This window comes from Trichechus manatus, unplaced genomic scaffold, assembly GCF_000243295.1.
Source record: "Trichechus manatus latirostris isolate Lorelei unplaced genomic scaffold, TriManLat1.0 scaffold00145, whole genome shotgun sequence".
In the NCBI taxonomy this organism is placed as follows: domain Eukaryota; kingdom Metazoa; phylum Chordata; class Mammalia; order Sirenia; family Trichechidae; genus Trichechus; species Trichechus manatus.
The window spans coordinates 336,466-356,799 of record NW_004444081.1 but is presented as its reverse complement, the minus strand read 5'-3'; the positions used below and the strand labels follow the sequence as shown (position 1 = coordinate 356,799).

Below are 20,334 nucleotides of genomic sequence, written 5' to 3'. Positions count from 1 at the left end.
TGGGCAAAGGATATGAACATGCACTTCTCCAAAGAAGACATTCAGGCGGCTAAATGGAACATGAAGAAATGCTCATGATCATTAGCCATTAGAGAAATGCAGATCAAAACTACAATGAGATATCATCTTACCCCAACAAGGCTAGCATTAATCCAAACAACACAAAATAATAAATGCTGGAGAGGCTGTAGAGAGCCTGGAACACTTATACACTGTTAGTGGGAATGTAAAATGGTACAACCACTTTGGAAATTGATTTGGCGCTTCCTTAAAAAGCCAGAAATAAAAGAATCATACAATCCAGCTATACCGCTCCTTGGAATATACTCTAGAGAAATAACAGCTGCCACACGAATAGATAACATGCACACCCATGTTCACTGCAGCACTGTTCACAATAGTAAAAAGATGCAAACAACCTAGGTGCCCATCAACAGACGAATGGATAAACAAATTATGGTATATCCACACAGTGGAATACTATGCAAAGAGAAAGAATAACAATGAAGATGTGAAACATAACATGGAGGAATCTGGAGGTTATCATGCTGAGTGAATTTAGTCAGTCAAAGAAGGACAAATATTGTGTAAGACCATTATTATAAGAACTCAAGAAAAGGCTTAAACACAGAAGAAAACATTCTTTGATGGTTACGAGGGTGTGGAAGTAGGATAAGGGTTATTTACTAACTAGATAGCAGACAAGAATTATCTTAGGTGAAGGGAAGGACAGCACACACTACCGGGGAAGTCAGCACAACTGGACTAAACCAAAGCTAAGAAGTTTCCTGATTACAATCAAACACTTTGAGGGACAGAGTAGCAGGGGTAGAGGTCTGGGGACCATGCTTTCAGGGGACACCTAGGTCAACTGGCATAACAGGCTTATTAAGAAAATGTTCTGCATCCTACTTTGGTGGGTGGCATCTGGGGTCTTAAAAGCTTGCAAAGCAGCCATCTAAGATGCATCAATTGGTCCCAACCACCTGGAGTAAGGGAGAATGAAGAACACCAAAGACACAAGGAAAGTAGTAGCGCAAGAGAGAGAAAGGGCCACATAAACTAGAGATTTCATCAGCCTGAGACCAGAAGAACTAGATGGTGCCCAGCTACCACCAATGACCGCCCTGACAGGGACCACAACAGAGAGTCCCTGATGGAGCAGGAGAAAGGTAGGGTGCAGAACTCAAATTCTAGTAAGAAGACTAGACTTAATGTCTGACTGAGACTGGAGGAACCCCAGAAAGCATGGCCCCTGGATTCTCTATCAGCCCAGAACTAAAACAATTTCTGAGGCCAACTCTTCAGTCAGGAATTGGACTGGACTGTGGGACATAGAGTGATACTCATGAGGAGTGTGCCTCTTAGCTCAAGTGGATGTGGGGGACTGAGTGGGCGGCTTCTGTCCTGAGGTGATGTGGGAGGGCAGAGAGGGTTAGGAGCTGGTTGAATGGACATGGGGAATCAGGGGTGGAAAGGAAGATTGTGCTGTCATGGTATGGGGAGAGCAATTGGGGTCACATAACATGTATGTATAGATTTCTTTATGGGAGACTAACTTGAAATGTAAACTTCATTTAAACTACAACAATAAAAAAACAAAAATAAAGAAACCCTATGGGACAGTTCTACTCTGTCCTTGAAATGGTCTCAAGGAACAAACTTACACACACAAACTTAACTCTCGAATGGAAAACATCAGCAGAGTAGCAATGAAAACCATGCCTCTGGTATGACCAACATCACGTGTGATCTTTGAACACTTCTTTAAGGAAGTAGGAATCCAGGAGGAGGAAATTCTAAAAATCAAGCAATTAAGCTCCCTCCCCACAAAGAAAACATGTCTTCCTCAATCTCAAAAAATTGAAATGTGATAACTGTATGTATCCTATCCAGTTTCAACTGTTAGAAGATTCAGTGTACTGAGAATGATGATAAGAAACTAAGTTTATAATACAAAAGCAGCAGTAATGAGATAAAAAGAATAGTCAGGAAAACTAAAGTATCTTAGAAAACGTACAAGCAGAAAAAATAAGAAAGTTTAACTAGTCATATAACGCCCAAGATGTGAAAAGAGTTTTTTAAACTTTTTTTTTAATCCTATTGTGGTAAACGTATATAACAAGAGGAAAATTTGCCGTTTTTCAGTGTACGATTCAGTGACATTAATTACATTCACCATGTTATACAACCATCACCATTATTTATTTCTGAAAGTTGTTCATCACCCCAAACTAAAAGTGAGTATCCCGTAAGCAATAACTCCTCACACCCCATTCCCCTCAGCCCCTGGTAACCACTAATAAACTTTTGTCTCTATGCATTTGCCTATTCTAGATATTTCTGTTGTTGTTGTTATTTTAAGAAAGTATCATACATTTTACTTTTACAAATATATGCTGCTGAGATCTTCTTTTGAAGAAAAAATCTCTAATAACCCAGCTCCAGCTTCTAAATTCTGGGATTCAGCCCAGAAGGTAACAGTCATCTGAAACAAAGCCCAAGAGGGGCCCCAAGCATGAAGAGGAGTAAACACCCCTACAAGAATTTCCTTAATTACATACATAGGACTAAGAGTCAACCCTGTGCTGGCCACAGGCAAGGGTGCCTTTTGATTACAGGGCCAAAATGCAGCCCCTCGGCTGTACCTTTCCCACACCTTTTTAAAGGTCTTCTATTTCCTGAGGACATTGAACACTCAGAATGGAGAACAGGGGACAGCTGTTTACACTAAAAGATGAACAGGAATTAGCAGCCCAGTAAAGGGTGCCGAGAATCTTTCTAAGGCCAGACAAATTTCCTGGAGTCAGGCAGCTGGCCTGAGATACCCCAGGACAGAAGACCTGGCACAAAAGAAAGAACATCAGGATTGGAGCCAGGAGACTCAAGGTCTGGTCCCAGAGCTGTGAGATCTGGGTCAAGTCTCCACACTTTTTTTTTGCTTCTATGAGCAAATGTCTGTAGAGTTCCTGCCCTGTTTTAAGTCAAAGCATTTTGGCTCAGATGAAAAACTTGTCTATGGCCGCAGCCTACACTTTCAGCCCTCTCTTTTATATTCCCCACCACGTATCCTATGCGCACTCACACTGAATCATTCAGTCACCCAACCACTCATCCAACAAATATGTATTAAGTAGCTACAATATGTCAAGCCCCATCTAAAAGTCACATGTGTTCTAGCCATACCTGACTGCTTCTTATTGGTAGTAAAAGCCATCCTCTTTGACCCCTCTATGTATACATTTGCACATGGTATTCCTTCCACCTGGAATGCCCTTCTCCCTTGTCAGCCTGACAAAAGCCTTCCTTAGCAACTCAGTGCAACATTTATTATCTACTAGGATTACAGCCTAGGAAATCCTACGGGGCAGTTCTACTCTGTCATATAGGGTCGCTATGAGTCAGAATCGACTCCATGGCACACAACAACATGTGCTATACACACTATGTCAGGTGCTGAGGATATAAAAAAGGAATAAGGCAGTCTCCATTCTTAAAAACAAAACAAGAGTCTATAGTTGCGAAGACAGAGACACCACCAAATAACTAGTAAAACTGGCTAAATGCTGATAAGTAAACAGGATGATTTGAGAACACCAGGAAGATACTACCTAGCCCAGCTTAGGGGAGAGCTCAAATTGCTCAATGCCACTTCTGAATTTTGAAATAACAACTCTTGCTTTTCGTTATAGCTCTATATGTATGCATCCACATTATATAGTTTTTCTGGTTTGAACTTTATATAAATGGAATCATATTGTAAATATTCTTCTGGAATTGAGTTTTCCACACAATAATATAGTATACCCTACAAAATCTGATAAATAAATAGCATTTTTATTACCATAACTAGTAATAATTTTATTATGTTCTCTTCTTCAATTCATGGGTTATTTAGAATTGTGCTTTCTAATTTCTAATAGCCTGGGAATTTTTAGTTATCTTTTTATTATTGATTTAGAGTTTGACTGTACTGCCAGTGAATGTGTTCTATGTGTTACAGATTCTTTGAAATTTGTTGAGACTTTCTTTATGAACTAGTACAAGATTAATTCTTTAATATTTTCCATATATGGTTGAAAAACGTATGTGTTGATAGATGTAGTGTTCTATATATGTCTAGTAGCTCAAACTTTATTATATTCAAATCTCCTATATCCTTGCAGATTTTTTCTTTATCTATGTGGTCTATCAATTACTGACAGAGGTATGTTAAAATTTTCCACTGATAGCTGACTGTCAATTTTTCCCTGTAGTTCTGTCAATTATTGTTTCCAAGCTATATTATTTGGTACATGCTAATTCAGAATTATTCTCTCTTTCTGTTAAACTAAGTTTCTGATTAATATGTAGTAGGCTATTTCTAGTAATGCTTTTTTCCTTGAAGTCTACTTGTTTGATATCAATAGAGCTACTACAGCTCTCCTGGCTACTATTTGCTTTTTCCATTCTTTGACTTTCAACATTTTTGTATCCTTATACTTTTAGATGTTTCTCTTATAAATAATATAAAGTTGAACTTTGCTTTTATCTCCCCTCCAGTCTGACAACATTTGCCTTTAGTATAAATGCAGAGTTCAGACCATTACCACTTATTCTGATTACTGATAATATTCTAGATTCATTTCTGCCATCATATTTTATATTTTTATAATCTAGTAGTTCCTTTTTCTTGCTTTTCTTGCCTTCATTTGGACTGAGTCCCCCAATCCTATCCCATATATTTTTCTTTTACTAACTTTTGAAATGATACACACTAATTACATTCTGTTAGAAGTTACTCAAAATTTTTTAAATGATAATTTTGAAGATTTCAGGCTATTTGTAGAATGTCCCTCATTTTATCTGATGTTTCTTCATGATAAAATTCAGGTTCGGTATTTTGGTCAAGAATACCACAGAAGTGATATTGTGCCCTTCTCAGTTCATCACATCAGAAGGTGTCTTGTTACTGGTGATGTAACTGTGATCACTTACTTGGTTATGGTAGTATATAACCTCATGTCTCTTAACATCTCTCATGTTTTCTATCTGTCTCTCCATCTTATATTCTGTGTAATTTCTTCAGGTCCGTATTTCAGTTCATTATCTCTTTCTTTAAATGTTCGTTTTGTTGTTTTAACCTCTGCACTGTTCTTCTAATTTTATCTTATTATTCTACTCCCAGATGTTTTTCAAAATTTCCTGGTCAATTCCTGGTCTTTTGTTCCTTTGTCATATTTTAATTCCCTCTTTTATTTGGCACATTTTTTTTTTTTATGTTTTGTATCTGATAATTTAAATATGTCTAGTCTCTCAAAGCATGATTCTGTAGTTTATTATTTCCTCTGACTCTTGTTCACGGTAGCTTGTTTCCTGGTTGGGGGTGGGGACAGTGAGCTCATGTTCAACTGGAACCTTATTTGTGCAATTTTTTGAGGATGGAAGTTTAAACTGTCTTTCTCTGAGAAGAGTCTGCATTTGCTTCTGCTAGGCTCCTGGAGGTACCACCAACACAGGAGCACTTAAACTAAATTTTTGGCTTGGTGTTTTTGGAGGTTACACTGGTAGTGTAAATTCAGGCTCAAACCTGCATGAATTAGGGCTTGTGGTAAGAAATTCTCAGGGAAGACTTTTTCTTTATTTCCACTCTACTCAAAGACAAAAACCAAGATAGGTACTTACTACACAGTCTCCCTCTGTGGTAGGGCAAGCTTTTTTTTTTTTTTTAGCAACCAAGAATGTCATTCTTTGGAAGTTCCAGCTATATTTGGATAGGAGGAGAGGGGCTTCGGTTGTGATTTCCCATCTTGTTTAGATCCAGAGCTTTCTTTCCTATCCCCAGACTCTAGACCACCAAGCATCAGGAAATAATTCCAGGATAAGCACCACTTTCAATGCTAGCTTACCCTTATGGGTTCATGTTTTCTTAAAATGTCTGGCCTCTGAGGAAGTTCTTACTTTGTCTACAGTTCAGCCATACAATGAAAGAGTTTTTGTTTTTAAATCCAGCTTTTTCTGGTGTGCTGAACTGCAAAGAGTTTCTCTGAACATCTAGCCCACCACATCCTTAAGGCTTCCTGAAGAACGGCAGGGAAAAAAAAACAAAATACAACTTTATGATATGATAGAAAAATAGAGTTTGTAATAATAATTTTAAAAAAGAGATCTGGATTAAATTTTGGGTTCTCTGACTTTTATAAAATATGACTAATAATCACAGAATCGATCCCAAGAGGGATTAAAAAGGGTTTCCTACCAATTCACATTTGTCCTGTTTAGCTATTCCCTGCTGCCTAGACTTACTACTTTTGTAGAGCACTCAGGGTGGGCCAGCTCCTTGAATCCTGCGCCAAAAATAACTGGATGCCTTCTTTATCATCTATACAACATCAATAAAGCCAGAAAAATTAAGCCTCTTACGTCTATTTGGTTTATTTTCTTTTTCTGTGTGATGGCTACTTAGTAACCTAAAACTCTTCAAACTAGTCAGTCTTGCTGCACGTTACTTTGACAAAACTCTCTTACTTCAAATGTAAGATGTATTTACATTTTATCACCAAATGTCTTGAGGAAATGTTTCTTCAGGCATATCTATATTTGGCAAACTTCTGTGTCTCACATATTTTTTTCACTTGGGTCCATATCAATAAGGCACAAAAGTTCAATTCTACATTGAACATCTGAAACATTAATAACTTGTTTATGGTAATGTGATCTATTCTGAATGAGTTTATGTTCCTAAATTAAAGATGCTTTGGAAATCTGTGATTTAAATGGCTATTTGTCTGACCAGATTTAATTTTGCAGTACCTGAGAAAAGTTCAGTTAGAACTCACAATCTGTTTTTAAAAGCCTATACAGTTTCTGCCCCAATTAAAACATAATAATGCTTGCTTAAGGTTTCTAGATACACAGGACCACATATAATGGAAGCTGTTCAATAAGTATCTTCCATGTGGTACTAATAAGGTTCAACTGAGGAGTCCTTGAGGAGCCCTAGAGGCACAGTGGTTAAGTACTCGGAGACTAACTGAAACATAGATAGTTCAAACTCACCAGCCGCTCCACGAGAGAGAGATGTGGTGGTCTGCTTCGGTAAAGATTACAGTATTGGAAACCCTATGGGGCAGGTGTACCCTTTCCTATAGGGTCAATATTAGTCAGAATCAACTTGACAGCAATGTTTTTTTTATTTTTAACGGGGAGTCCCTGCTCTTTCAGCAGACTCCCAGACCTGAAAAGATTCCCAGTTTTGCAGTGAAGAGACTGCAACAATTGGGCCAATCAAGAAACACTTCTGAATAATATTCACGATGGAACATCTCGGTTCCCAACATTCGGGTCAGGGACAGTTTTTAGTCTTTCGAGGGTTTTGATATTTCAGTTTGTGCCAAATTTTGTCTTGAAGAAATAGTTCTTGGTTTCTGTGAGTTTCAGAGCCAGTTCTTCCCTATTTCCTTCCTGGTGTCTGGAGATAATCCCAATTTGTTAAGAGTTCATCTATTTCTTATTCCTTCCAGCTCTTCTCCTTGTTTTTCTTCAATCTAAGCTTTTTAACATGTTTTCGGTTTGAACAGTTCCCAATATTCCCACTACTTCTTGGCTTTCTGTTCCTGAAGCCTTCACACAGAGACAGACACAGATCTCCTCTGGTAGTGACTCAAGATTTTCAAGTATTTAAACTTTTTCCCCATTCTTAATGCTCCTTTTTATACTGCCCATCTAATAATTCTTTGTTCTATCTGTTCCTTCCATAATGGATCGAAGATCCATGCCCACCGCCCACTTCACTTCAGCAGCTGTGAAGATCATTAATTCATTTAAAATTTGTTTGTTTGGGTCTTTTTCCCCCCATATCTCTATTGACTCATGAGGGCTTCCAGAACAGAATGTCTCCCCCCAGCCCCATCCTCACTTCCTACAGCATAATCCAATCCTCTTTCCTATTTATTCATCAAATGCTATTGCATAATGCCTCCCATGATTGCTCTTAACAGAGTAGAACTGCCTCACAGAGTTTCCAAGCAGCACCTAGCGGATTTGAACTGCTGACCCTTTGGTTAGTAGCCATAGCACTTAACCACTGTGCCACCAGGATTTCCCTTATCAGAGTTACTGGTTCTTTATTATGTGTTTCCTCCAGAATATGTCCGTATCTTTATATGACATCCACATAATTCTTCCTCACACTGTTGTTTACATATCTGCTTCTCCTAGTAGACTGTACTCTAGTCATGTTTACATCCTTGGCTCTTTGCTCAGTACCTGGCAAACAATAAGTGCTATATAAATATTTGCTGTAAGACTGGTTGAATAAATAAATGAGTGCCTCATACAGCCTCATACAGTGTGCATCTAAGCTGTGTCCTTTCACCATACCTATTCGATATGTACGCTGAGCAAATAATCCAAGAAGCTGGGCTATATGAAGAAGAATGGGGCAGCAGGATTGGAGGAAGACTCATTAACAACCTGTGTTATGCAGATGAAACCACCCTGCTTGCTGAAAGTGAAGAAGACTTGAAGCACTTACTGATGAAGATCAAAGACCACAGCCTTCAGTATGGATTACACCTCAACATAAAGAAAACAAAAATCCTCACAACTGGTCCAGTAAGCAACATCATGATAAACGGAGAAAAGATTGAAGTTGTCATGGATTTCATTTCACTTGGATCCACAATCAATACCCATGGAGGCAGCAGTCAAGAAATCAAAAGACACATTGCACTGGGCAAATCTGCTGCAAAAGACCTCTTTAAAGTGTTGAAAAGCAAGATTGAAGACTTGAATCAACCCGTGGTGTTTTCAATCGCCTCATATGCATGTAAAAGCTGGAAGATGAATAAGGAAGACGGAAGAAGAACTGATGCCTTTGAACTGAGGTGCTGGAGAAGAATACTGAACACACCATGGGCTGCCAAAGAATGAACAGATCTGTCTTGGCAGAAGTACAGCCAGAATGCTCTTCAGAAGCAAGGATGGCGAGACTATGACTCACACAGTTTGGATGTGTTATCAGGAGGGATGAGTCCCTGGAGAAGGACATCATGCTTGGTAAAGTACAGGGTCAGCATAGAAGAGGAAGACCCTCAACAAGATGGACTGACAAGGTGGCTGCAACAACGTGTTGCAGCATAATGCTTGTGAGGATGGCGCAGGACCGGACAGTGTTCTGTTCTGTTGTACACAGGGTTGCTATGAATTGGAACTGACTCAACAGCACCTAACAACAACAACAACACACAGCCTCAGATGTGAAATGAGGAACTAAAAGCACATACAGTTTTTGATAAACAGTAAATAGATGTATATGTATTTGCTCTGAGATGAATCCTGTATTGTCTATACAAGAAAAATATAAAGAATTAGAATGATCTGAGACCTTATGGCTGGGATAAAATATGCATAAGAAAAAAATTAATAATATCACAAAGCAAGATATTAACAAGTGAAAGAATATGTCTGTGAAAAACTGTAAAACTGATGAGAAGAGGTTGAATAAAGCAATACCAAGAATGGCAGTGGGGAGAGCTTCCTGAAGTCATACATAAGATAAAAAACATAAGTTGAAAGAGAGGATAAAGCTCTTTCAGTATAGGGAATGGCGTACGTAAAGGTACAAAAGTAGGAATTAACAAATATATGCAGATATATGGCAAGCAAATTGGTTGTAAATAAATACTAGATACAGGTTTAATACATGCAGGTGGGTTTATAGCAACTCATACCAAAGGGAAGGATTTTTGGTCAAGATTGCAAGTAATTTTTTGAAAGGGAATACAACTAGCTAAAAAAACCCAAAACTCACTGCCATCAAGTCAATTCTGACTCACAGCGACCCTATAGGACAGATCGGAACTGCACCATATGGTTTCTAAGGAGCGGCTGGTGGATTTAAACTGCTGACCTTTTGGTTAGCAGCTGTAGCTCTTAATCACTACACCACCAGGGTTTCCTACTAGCTAAAGATACATGAAAAAATAACTTACTGGTAATCAGGGAAATAAAACCCATTCAGTCATTCCACATATATTTACTGAGTGATTACTTTGTGCCAGGTACTGTTCTAGGCACTGGAAAACAAAACAAGACAAAAATCACTGCAGAGAAAGAAAGAAAATAAAAAAAATAAGTATACTAGAAGGTTAGAGATGCTGTGGATAAAAGTTAAAGAAGAAAGAGGATAGAGTGCAGAGGCAGGAGCAGGCGTTGAAATTAGAAAAAGCAGTCCAGAAAAGGCCTCAATGAGGTGGGATTTGAGCTAACACTTGAAGGAAAGGTATGGAAAAAGTATGGCGTTAGGGAAGGTATGGCAAAATAGATACTCCTTTACCTTGCTGGTAGAAATGTAAACTGGCACAGACTTTTTGGAAGGTAATTTGGCAGAATCTATCAAATTTTCAGATATTCTTGACTTCTAACTCCAGTCTACTTCTAAGATTTTACCCTACAGAAATAAAGAGAGTGAGTAAAGGAATAAATGAGCTATTGGTATCTGGGCAAAAATAAGCATGTTACAAGATACAAGAATGAGACAGATATAGATATATTATTGGAAATAACCTAAATACCCATCAAGAGGGGACTGGTTAACTAAGTTATGGCAGCAGTTCTGAAAGTGTGGTCCAAAGAGCCCTGGATGTGCAAACTAAACTCAAAACACTTTAAAAGGATTAGCAAGGTTCTTCCTTTCCAACTATCTACCTGAATGTGGATTTTATTTCTTTATTTCAACTAAAACATCATATCACATCAGACTGCATGAAGAAACAGACATGAAAATCCAGCTGGTTTCTATTACGTCAAACATCAAAGATATCTGCAAAAATTTAAATGACACTACTCTTCCCATTAAATTTTTGGGGGTTTAGAAAATATTTTCATTTTTCATGAAAAATTTATGTTAACATATAATAGTTTACTACTGCTTTTTAAAAATGAATAAATAAATATTTTAAAGCAATTAATATTGATAAATATGACCCACATAATCAAAAGCTCTTTGAGATCCTCAACAACTTTTAGGAGTATAAAAGTGCCCCAAGACCAAAAGTTTGAAAACTGCTAGATTATGTTATAGCTATACTATGTTAAACTATGTAACCATTAAAAGAGAATGAAGCACTGATACATTTTTAAGTGAAAAAGCATGTTCCTGAATAATACATACATGATCCCTTTTAGTAAAACCAAAATTTTAAAACTATATACATATAAACACACATTTATACACACGTTTATACATGCTGTTTATGCTACATGAAATGCTCTCTTTGTATCTGGCCTAATAATTCCTAATTCTTCTTTTAGATCTCAACACAATTATTGCTTTCTCAGGGAAACCTTGCCTTACTCCCCCAACTAGGTCAAACGAACCTATTATATGGTCTCATAATATCGATTATCTGACATGATATTATGAGATCATTAATAGGTATCTGACATAGTTATAAATTTGCATTTATTTGTGTAATCATTTGATTAATATCTATCACTTACATTAAACTGTAAGGTCCATGAGATCAGAGACCACGTTGGTTTTGCTCACCATTATATTCTTAGTCTTGCATTATATTCAGTGCTTAGTAAATATTCAATAGCTATATTCTGATAGAATAAATTAAATAATATATGTTTGGAAACCTAAAAAAATATATAAAGAGAGGACTGGATTGGGGGAATGGGAGTAGGCTGGGAGGAGGGTGAGCTAGAAGGCTTTCACTTTTTACGTAGTTCTAAACTTTCTAAAATTTTTACAAAGGCCATATATTATCATATTAATCTGGTAACTAAAAATAAACAAAGATATGAAGATAAATTAAAAAGGAAAAGAAGACTGAACGGTCAACAGATACCCTAAAGCAAAGATGAGAAGGTAAGGGGTGGAGGGCAAGGAAACTAAATTAATGGAAACAGAACAACCATAACAGAAATAATGAGAATGCACCGTGAAAAATGTAACCAATATCACTGAACAATATGTATAGAAATTGTTAAAAAGGAACCTAATTTGCTGTGTAAACTTTCACCAAAAACACAATAAAATATTATTTAAAAAAAACAAGTGACTATATATGTGTAGGTCCATTTCAGAACTCGCCAGTTTGTTCCGTGGAGCCATTCTTTTATCCTAATAGCAATACCCTACTCTCTTAATTATTGTAGCTTTAATATCTGATAGTGTAAGATACACAATTTTGATCTTCTTAAAGATTGTCTTGACTTTTCTAGGTCTTTAATATTTCCATATGTGTTTCAGAAACAGCCTGTCAATTTCTACAAAACAGTCTGATGGGTCTTTGAGATTGTACTGAATTTGTTGATCAGTTGAGCGAGATGTGACACATAAAAAATACTAACTGTTCCTGTGAACAAAAAAAAAAAAAAGGAGGAGAAGGAACAGCCTCTGTAATGATAAAAGAATCTTCAAGGTAGGGCTACTAATGGTCACTTAAAAAGACCGATATTTAAATATAAGATAATTAAAACCCATGGCTCTATTTTCTTCAATGGCTGTGTCATGGAAGTCAGTGGAGGAAGTCATGGTATAAAAATAAAAAAGGCCTTGGAAAGGAAGAAATGAGCGTAACTGGAGAAGTTCTACCAAATGGCCTACAGTCCCAATACTCCTTATTCCCTCTGAGTCTCCCTGTTACTCATCTTTCCCTACTTGTTCTCCTTGGATAATCTGCATCTGCTCTCTCTCTACACACACACACACGCACACGCGCACGCGCACGCGCGCGCACACGCACACACGCACACACGCACACACGCACACACACACACACACACACACCAGTAACTCCCAATATCTCATCAGTATCACAAACTTTCCATACTAAAAATAAAAATCATTGTTTTCCATCATAAAACTATTCCTCTTTCTATGTTTGCCACCTCAGATAACAGCATCAACATTCAGTCCTTCAAGATAGAAATTTTGGAATTATCTTTAACCTTCCTCTTTTCTTCCTCATGTCCCACGTGTCATCAAATCCCACTGACCCTATCTCAGAGATGTACCCTGAGATAGCTCATCTTCTCCATCACCACGGTCTATTATCTGAAATACATCAACAGTCTCCTTATGGTGTCTTGCCAATGGTCTCTCTCCTCAGTCCAGTTCATTTTCAATACCACTCTCAGAGTCAGTGTCACCTTCCTAATGTACAAACCTGATCATGTTACCCTATGCCTAAAACCTAGGGGGCACCTCACTGTACATAGTAGCATACTAAACCAAAAAACTAAACCCATTCCCATCAAGCTGATTCCCAGCTCATGGCAACCCCATGTGTTACAGAGTAGAACTGCTTCACAGGGTTTTTTGGCTGTAATCTTTACCGAAGCAGATTGTCAAACCCTCCTTCTGTGGTGCTGCTGGGTGGGCTCATCCCACCAGCCTTTAGGTTACTAGTTCAGTGCAAACCATTTGTGCCACCCAGGGACCTAGAAGCGTACTAGGCCCTTCATTATTTGACCCCTACCTATACTTCTAGCCGTATTTCCCTCATACACACTTTCCACATGTGCAAGATACACATTTCATAATGTGCCTTTAAACATGCTGTTCTCTCCGCTTGGCATGCCTTTCCTGCGCTTTCCACCTGGCAAACATTTATCACACTTCAAGATTCAACATCCTTGGTGGGGATTTCCCTAATCACTCTGTCATTCAACAAAAAATGTACTGAGCACCTATTAATACAACATGAACCTTCTCCTCAAGAAACTCACACTCTCATTTATATTCTCTTAGTACTGTGTTCATACTACTATTATTACACTTATCACATTGTAGTGCAGTCATCCATTCACACGTCTCTCCTCCCAGGGAGACCATGAGAGCTTTGAAGGCATGGCCACTGCCTAAGTCCTTTTTGAATTCCCAACATGTGCTGTTAGGAATGTGTTCATTTGTTTAATGTGCTGTGGTGACTAGGAATCAGAAAAAAATGATCTCTAAGATCCCTTTCAATTCTAATAATCTATGACTCTAATCATAGCAGCATTTCTCAAGCTGTGACTAGCTAAAAATTTGTACCGGAATCACCTGGAATGCTTAAAAATATTTAGATTCTGGGTCCCACTTCAAACTTACTAAATCAGAAACTGATCATTTCTACTCTAGCTGCTTATTTTCTAGTCAGGGGGGAAGCCATGCAAATGCCCTGAAATCACTGATGCTCAGCAATTCTAAGGTAGGAATTATAATTATAGGTACGCGAAGCCTAGCATCCACTATACGTTCTGTGAAATAGGACGTTATGTGATTTGCCTGTTGTGCGAACATCACATTACATACAGGAGAAAGGCACGAAGGACAGTCACCAGTTGGGCCCAGGACCCAAGGCACCGAGGCACCAAGGGACTGCACAAAAACTCTGGCTCCTTGGCCGCAGGTCCTTTGTGGTCCCCGGAGAGCTCCCAGAGCTGCCCGCACCGACCCCTGCCCACCCACCCACCCGCTGAGGCACCACCCAGCCAGCTGGTTCACTTCCCTTCCTGTCTCCCTGCCTGCCGTCCCCACCTCCACGGGCTTTAAACTCTTCCAGCCCAGCCTGCCCCTCCTCCCCAGGCTGCCTTTCCTGGTTCTCCTCTCACCACTGCCACTGCCAGAGGAGCCGTGGCCTCAGGCAGGCATTAGACGCAGGGCTCCCAGGCTGAGTAGGGCAGTGGCCTTGGCAGAGCATCCTCCTCAGTGGCTCTGGTGGCATCTGTGAGGTTCCTGTCTGAGGCAGGCACAGTGGGACAGGCAGCCACTGGTGGGCACTGGGACCCCCTACCCTGCCGCCCCAGGGCTGGGTGGGCGCAGGACTGGAGAGCTAGTGAGAGACAGATCAGATCTCCATACTCAGCAAAGTACATCTGGTATGTCCCATTCTCCCATCAGGATAACCTTAAGGGAGCATGGACGTAGGTCGGGATAACCTTATGGGACCACAGACATATATGCAGTCAGACACTGCCCAAATCGATGTTAAGTGACACATACCTGTATTATTATTATTATACCCATTTGAAAGGAAACGAAACTAAGGCACAAAGAGATTAAGTAACTTGCCCAAGATTATAAAGCTACTAAGTGAAAGAGTTAGGATTTGAACTCAGGCAGTCTGACTTCAAGGACTATGCTCTTAATCAGTATACTATACTGCTTCACTGGTGATATGTTTGATAATTTAAGACCTCCTTTATTAGAAAACATAAATTTTCTGCCAGAACTAGGTGGAGGAGGAGAACAAGAAAGAGGATCCAACTTTTCTTATCCTTTCTTCTTACTTAAATATCTCACTGTGAAGAATAAAACAAATCAGTTTCTCTCCAGCTTATGACTAGAGCTGAAAAACAATAAATAATAAGATGAGAACTTAAATTTTTAGCATTAGAACCCAAAACAAATATCTATCCACCTACCTCATTGGTCCGTAGTTCAGGATTACAAATGCCAATACTATCATCACACAGACAGCTCTTCGCTTTGGATTGGGGACTTTAAGCCTCTGGTTCTAAAGGGAATAACCACATAAATTACAATTAAATTACACATTAATCCCACAAAAAGCAACATTTAAGATAAGAATTTTCCCTCTTTGCCAGTTATGCCAATACTTTTTCTTATTAAAAGAAAAACACAACTCAAACGTTAGGAAACATTTTGAAAAACTAGAGCAGAACCATCCAGGTTTCCTTTTCTAGCAGAGAGAACAAAGGAGAGAAGCAGAAGAAAAGAGACAGCGGTCATTCTGTTGCCTCTTTACCCAAAGAACAGAATTTAAAAATTTTACATTTTTATTGATCCCCAAAGAATTTTGAGACATTTCAATAGTTTGTCTTCCTGTCTTTTAAATCCCTGTTTTTCAGTAGCACACTGGAGTATTTGCATGTGCTCAGGGGCAAGACAGGAAGAAGAGTGTAAGATACCCCACTCCACAGCCATCTATTTGGTTCAGCACAGCACTGTAATGTGAAATCCTGAAAGCAGCAGATTTCATACACAGAATTGAGGAGATTAACTTTCTTGAGACCAGCATGGCAACCAATTGCAAAGAAAATACTAGCGGTCAGGGAACAGAGAAAAGATACAAACACATGTTTATTTTGTATTGTTTTCTTTTTTGAAGGAGAAGGCCTGGAGTCTCAATGTGATTCATCTAGTCAGAAAAGAGGGTGCTAAGGTAATGGCTGGGGAGAAATCCAGGAAAAGGAGACAACTTCTGTATGCAGACTGGGAGGTACAATTCAAAAGGTCCTTTTCCAAATGTTTTATCCTCACAGCGAATGTTTCTGAACTTACTGTACCCTTGTTTTTCCTAGCACTGTCATTTTACACAATATAAACTAAAATGTAGAAGCTTCTCAATCGATTTATCAGGAAAAAAGAATACATTAACCCCTCTCCTCCCAGCTGCATCACTAGCGCCCACCTCTGATACAACTTCATCCAGCTGCCGCTTCAGTGATCCATTCTCTTTCTTCAGTTTCTCATTCTCTGAAAGGGCTGCCTTTAGCTTTGCCTCCAACCCTAGCATATATTCTTTCTTCTTCTTGCGGGACTGACAAGCAGACTCTCGGTTTTTAATCATACGTTGCTGTCTCCTTAGCACAGCAATCTAGGAAAAGTCACAATGATTCTGGTTAGATCAGAAGATACTGATTTTTACAATTATTTTTAAACAACTCTTGTTCAAAATACAGGTTACTAGTTGTTTTAAAGCAAGTATTTAAAAACACCATTCAAACTAAATTAAAATCAAATGATTAAGGTTTTCTACATCAGTCAGTTTGTCGTACGATGGTGGCTTATGTGTTGCTATGATACTGGAAGCTCTGCCACCAGTACTTCGAATACCAGCAGGGTCACCCATGGTGGACAGGTTTCAGTGGAGCCTCCAGACTAAGATAGACTAGAAAGAAAGGCCTGGCAATCTATATCTGAAAATTAGCTAGTGAAAACCTTGTGGATCACAACAGAACACTGCTCAACTTGCTTGCTTTGGACATGCCATCAGGAAGGATCAATCACTAGAGGAGGATATCATGTTTGGTAGAGGGCCAGAGAGGACAGGGAGATTCTCGAGGAAATGGACTGGCACAGCAGCCACAACAATGGACTTGAACATGCCAGCAATTGTGAGGATGACACAGGACCAGGCAACATTTCATTCTGATTTTACATAGGTCACCATGAGTAGGAGCTGACTCACCAGCAGCTCCTATCTAAAACCTAAAAGTAATTTCTTCTGGTGTTTTCTAAGGCTTATTTAGTCACCTCCCAATCTTCCCTTTAAAAATTCCCTCAGAACATGCCATCATGAATATATGTATATATATATACACCTTTAATCTACATCTCTGGCCCTGAATTAATTGACTGTGCTTCAGAACCATATATACAATCACTTTTAAGGCCACGTCTACTAGTGGAGTCACCATCACTTCCAAGTGGGTATATGCAAACTGAACTCATTATCTCCCTCTACCTAAATTTCTGTATCTATTCATTTCTATCAGTGATAACTATCTCTCAGGATATAAAGAAGTAAGTGACTATTAGCTATTATTTTTCTTTTATTCCCTATATTCACTCCTTCCCTCATTCCCTCAATAAATATGTATCAAGTATGTACTAATGACACGTTTCTTCCAGCGAAAATGTGTTTGTTATTCCTTTCCCTCTCTTCCCACTGCGACTCTCCTAACACAAGCACTCGGGAACTTATCCCTCCACTACCACAACAGCCTCCTGACTATTTTAATTGTCTTCAATCCCTTCCTATCTACCATTTCTAAGATAACTTCTCCCCAAAAGAAAACATTTTTAGCTTTCTATCCCATTGTAAAAACAAACTAGCCATTAGTAACAGAAGAAAAGGACCACATGATCATCTCAACTGATGCAGAAAAGGCATTTGACAAATTTCAACAACCTTTCATGATAAAAACACTCAGCAAGCTAGGAATAAAAGGGAAATTCCTAAACATGATAAAGAGCACTTACAAAAAATCCACAGATAACATTATACTCAATAGTGAAAGACTGAAAGCTTTCCCCCTGTGGTGAGGAATAAGACAAAGATGCCCACCTTTCACCAAAGTTATTCAACATTGGACTGGAAGTTTTAGCCAGAGCAATTAGTCAAGAAAATTTTAAAAAATCCATCCAAATTAGAAAGGAAGAAGTAAAGCTAACTCCATTGGTAGATGACATGATCTTATGTATATAGAAAATCCCAAACAATCTACAAGAAAGCTACTAGGGCTAATACGTGAATTCAGCAAAGTAGCAGGATACAAGATCAATGCACAAACATTAGTTGTATTTCTATACATCAGTAATGAATAATCTGAAAAGGAAATTAAGAAAACATTTATAATAGCATCTAAAAGAATAAAATACCTAGGAATACATTTAACCAGGGAGGTGAAACATTTGTAAATGAAAAACTATAAAACATTGCTGAAAGAAATTAAAGAAGACCTAAATAAATGAAAAACATCCTGGGTTCATGGATTGGAAGACATAATATTGTTAAGAAGAGATGTCGACCCTACCCAGTGCAATCTACAGATTCATTGCAATCCTATCAAAATTTCATCAGCCTTTCCTGCAGAAATGGAAAAGCCAATCCTGAAATTTCAAGGGGCCCCAGATAACCAAAACAATCTTGAAACAGAAGAACAAAGTAGTAGGACTCCCACTCCTCAATGTCAAAACATACTACAAAGCTACAGTCATCTACAACAATCAAACAGTGTAGTACTGGTATAAGGGTAGACACACAGACTAATGGAACAAAACTGAGAATCCAGAAATGAACCTATACATCTATGGCCAGTGATTTTTGACAACCATGCCTAGTTCATTCAATGGGGAAAGAATAGACTCTTCAACAAACGCTCCCAGGACAACTGGATCTCCACATACAAAAGAATCAAGTTGGATCCAGACCTTATATATAAAAATTAACTCAAAATGGATCAATAACCTAAATATAAGTACCAAAGCCATAATACTCTTAGAAGAAAACACAGGGGGAAAGCTTCAGGACCTAGTTTTTGACAATGAGTTCTTAGACATGACACCAAAAGCATGAACAAAAAAAAAAAAAATAGATAAACCAGAATTCATCAAAATTAAAAATTTTTGTGCATCTAAGGACATTATCAAGAAAGTGAAGAGACAACCTACAGAATGGAAGAAAATATTTGGGAACCATATATCTGATAAGGGTTTAATATCCAGAATATACAAAGAACTCTTACAACTCAACCACAAAAAGACAAACAACTCAATTAAAAAATGAGCAAAGGACTTGAATAGACATTTCTCCGAAGATGATATACAAATGGCCAATAAGCACATGAAAAGATGCTCAACAGCATTCCTCATTAGAGAAATGCAAATCATAACCACAATGAGAAACCACTTCACACCCACCAGGATGGCAGTTACCAAAAAAGAAAATTAAAAGTGTTTGACAGGATGTGGAGAAACTGGAACCTTCCTGCATTGCTGATGGGAATGTAAAATGGTACAGCCACTGTGGAAAATAGTTTGGCAGTTCCTTAAAAAGTTAAACGTAGAACTACCATCTGGTAAACTGCTGTCAATAAGTTGTACACTTTTAAGACGTTGAACTGGGCAAAGTTGTGTGATAGATATATTTACAACAACAACAAAGAGTAGCTGCTGAGGCTGCTTATGTGCAACCAAACACCTCATGGGATTCAGTTCCTTGATTTGGAAACCCAGAGTCATGGTTTTACAGGACATCCTAGTTAATTGGCCTAATAATGTGTTTAATGCTCCTGTTCTACCTTTTAGTTCATTGTGTGGTGCCTGGGGTCTCAAAGGCTTGCGAGCAGCCATTCAAGGCACAACAATTGAAGCAACAGAGGAAGAAGGACAGTCAGGAACAGAAGGAGGATAAGGAATATGCAGCTAACTGCCTCCATGAACAACTAACAGCCTCTTTCGCTATGAGACCAGAAGAACTGATGGTGCCTGGCTACCATAACTGAACATTTTGATCAAAGATTCTATAGAAGAATCCTGATCAAAAGGGGGAAAATGCATAACAGAATTTCAAATTCTCATGGAATCTATACTGTCTGGAGCCGTGGAGGCTGAATGAACCCCTGAAACTATTCCCCTGAGATAATCTTTAAACCTTAAACCAAAAATATCCCCTGAAGCTCTGGGGACCATGGTCTCGGGGAACATCTAACTCAATTGGCATGATACTACTTATAAAGATAATGCTCTACATTCTACCTTGGTGAGTAGTGTCTGGGGTCTTAAAAGCCTGTGAGCGGCCATCTAAGATACTCCACTGGTCTCAT

General features: G+C 38.6%; 1 protein-coding gene across 2 annotated transcripts in view; it reads right to left on the bottom strand.

Annotated features, from left to right (window-relative positions):
• ATF6 (activating transcription factor 6) overlaps positions 1 to 20,334 on the bottom strand; it is a 284,401-nt gene that overhangs the window by 199,710 nt on the left and 64,357 nt on the right. For both annotated transcript variants that reach the window (XM_004385747.3, XM_023740017.1), the window contains exons 8-9: positions 16,416 to 16,601; positions 15,406 to 15,497 (exon numbers count right to left, since the gene is read on the bottom strand). In XM_004385747.3, coding sequence (XP_004385804.1) covers positions 15,406 to 15,497; positions 16,416 to 16,601 — 278 coding nt within the window. The remainder of the gene's footprint in view (positions 1 to 15,405; positions 15,498 to 16,415; positions 16,602 to 20,334) is intronic.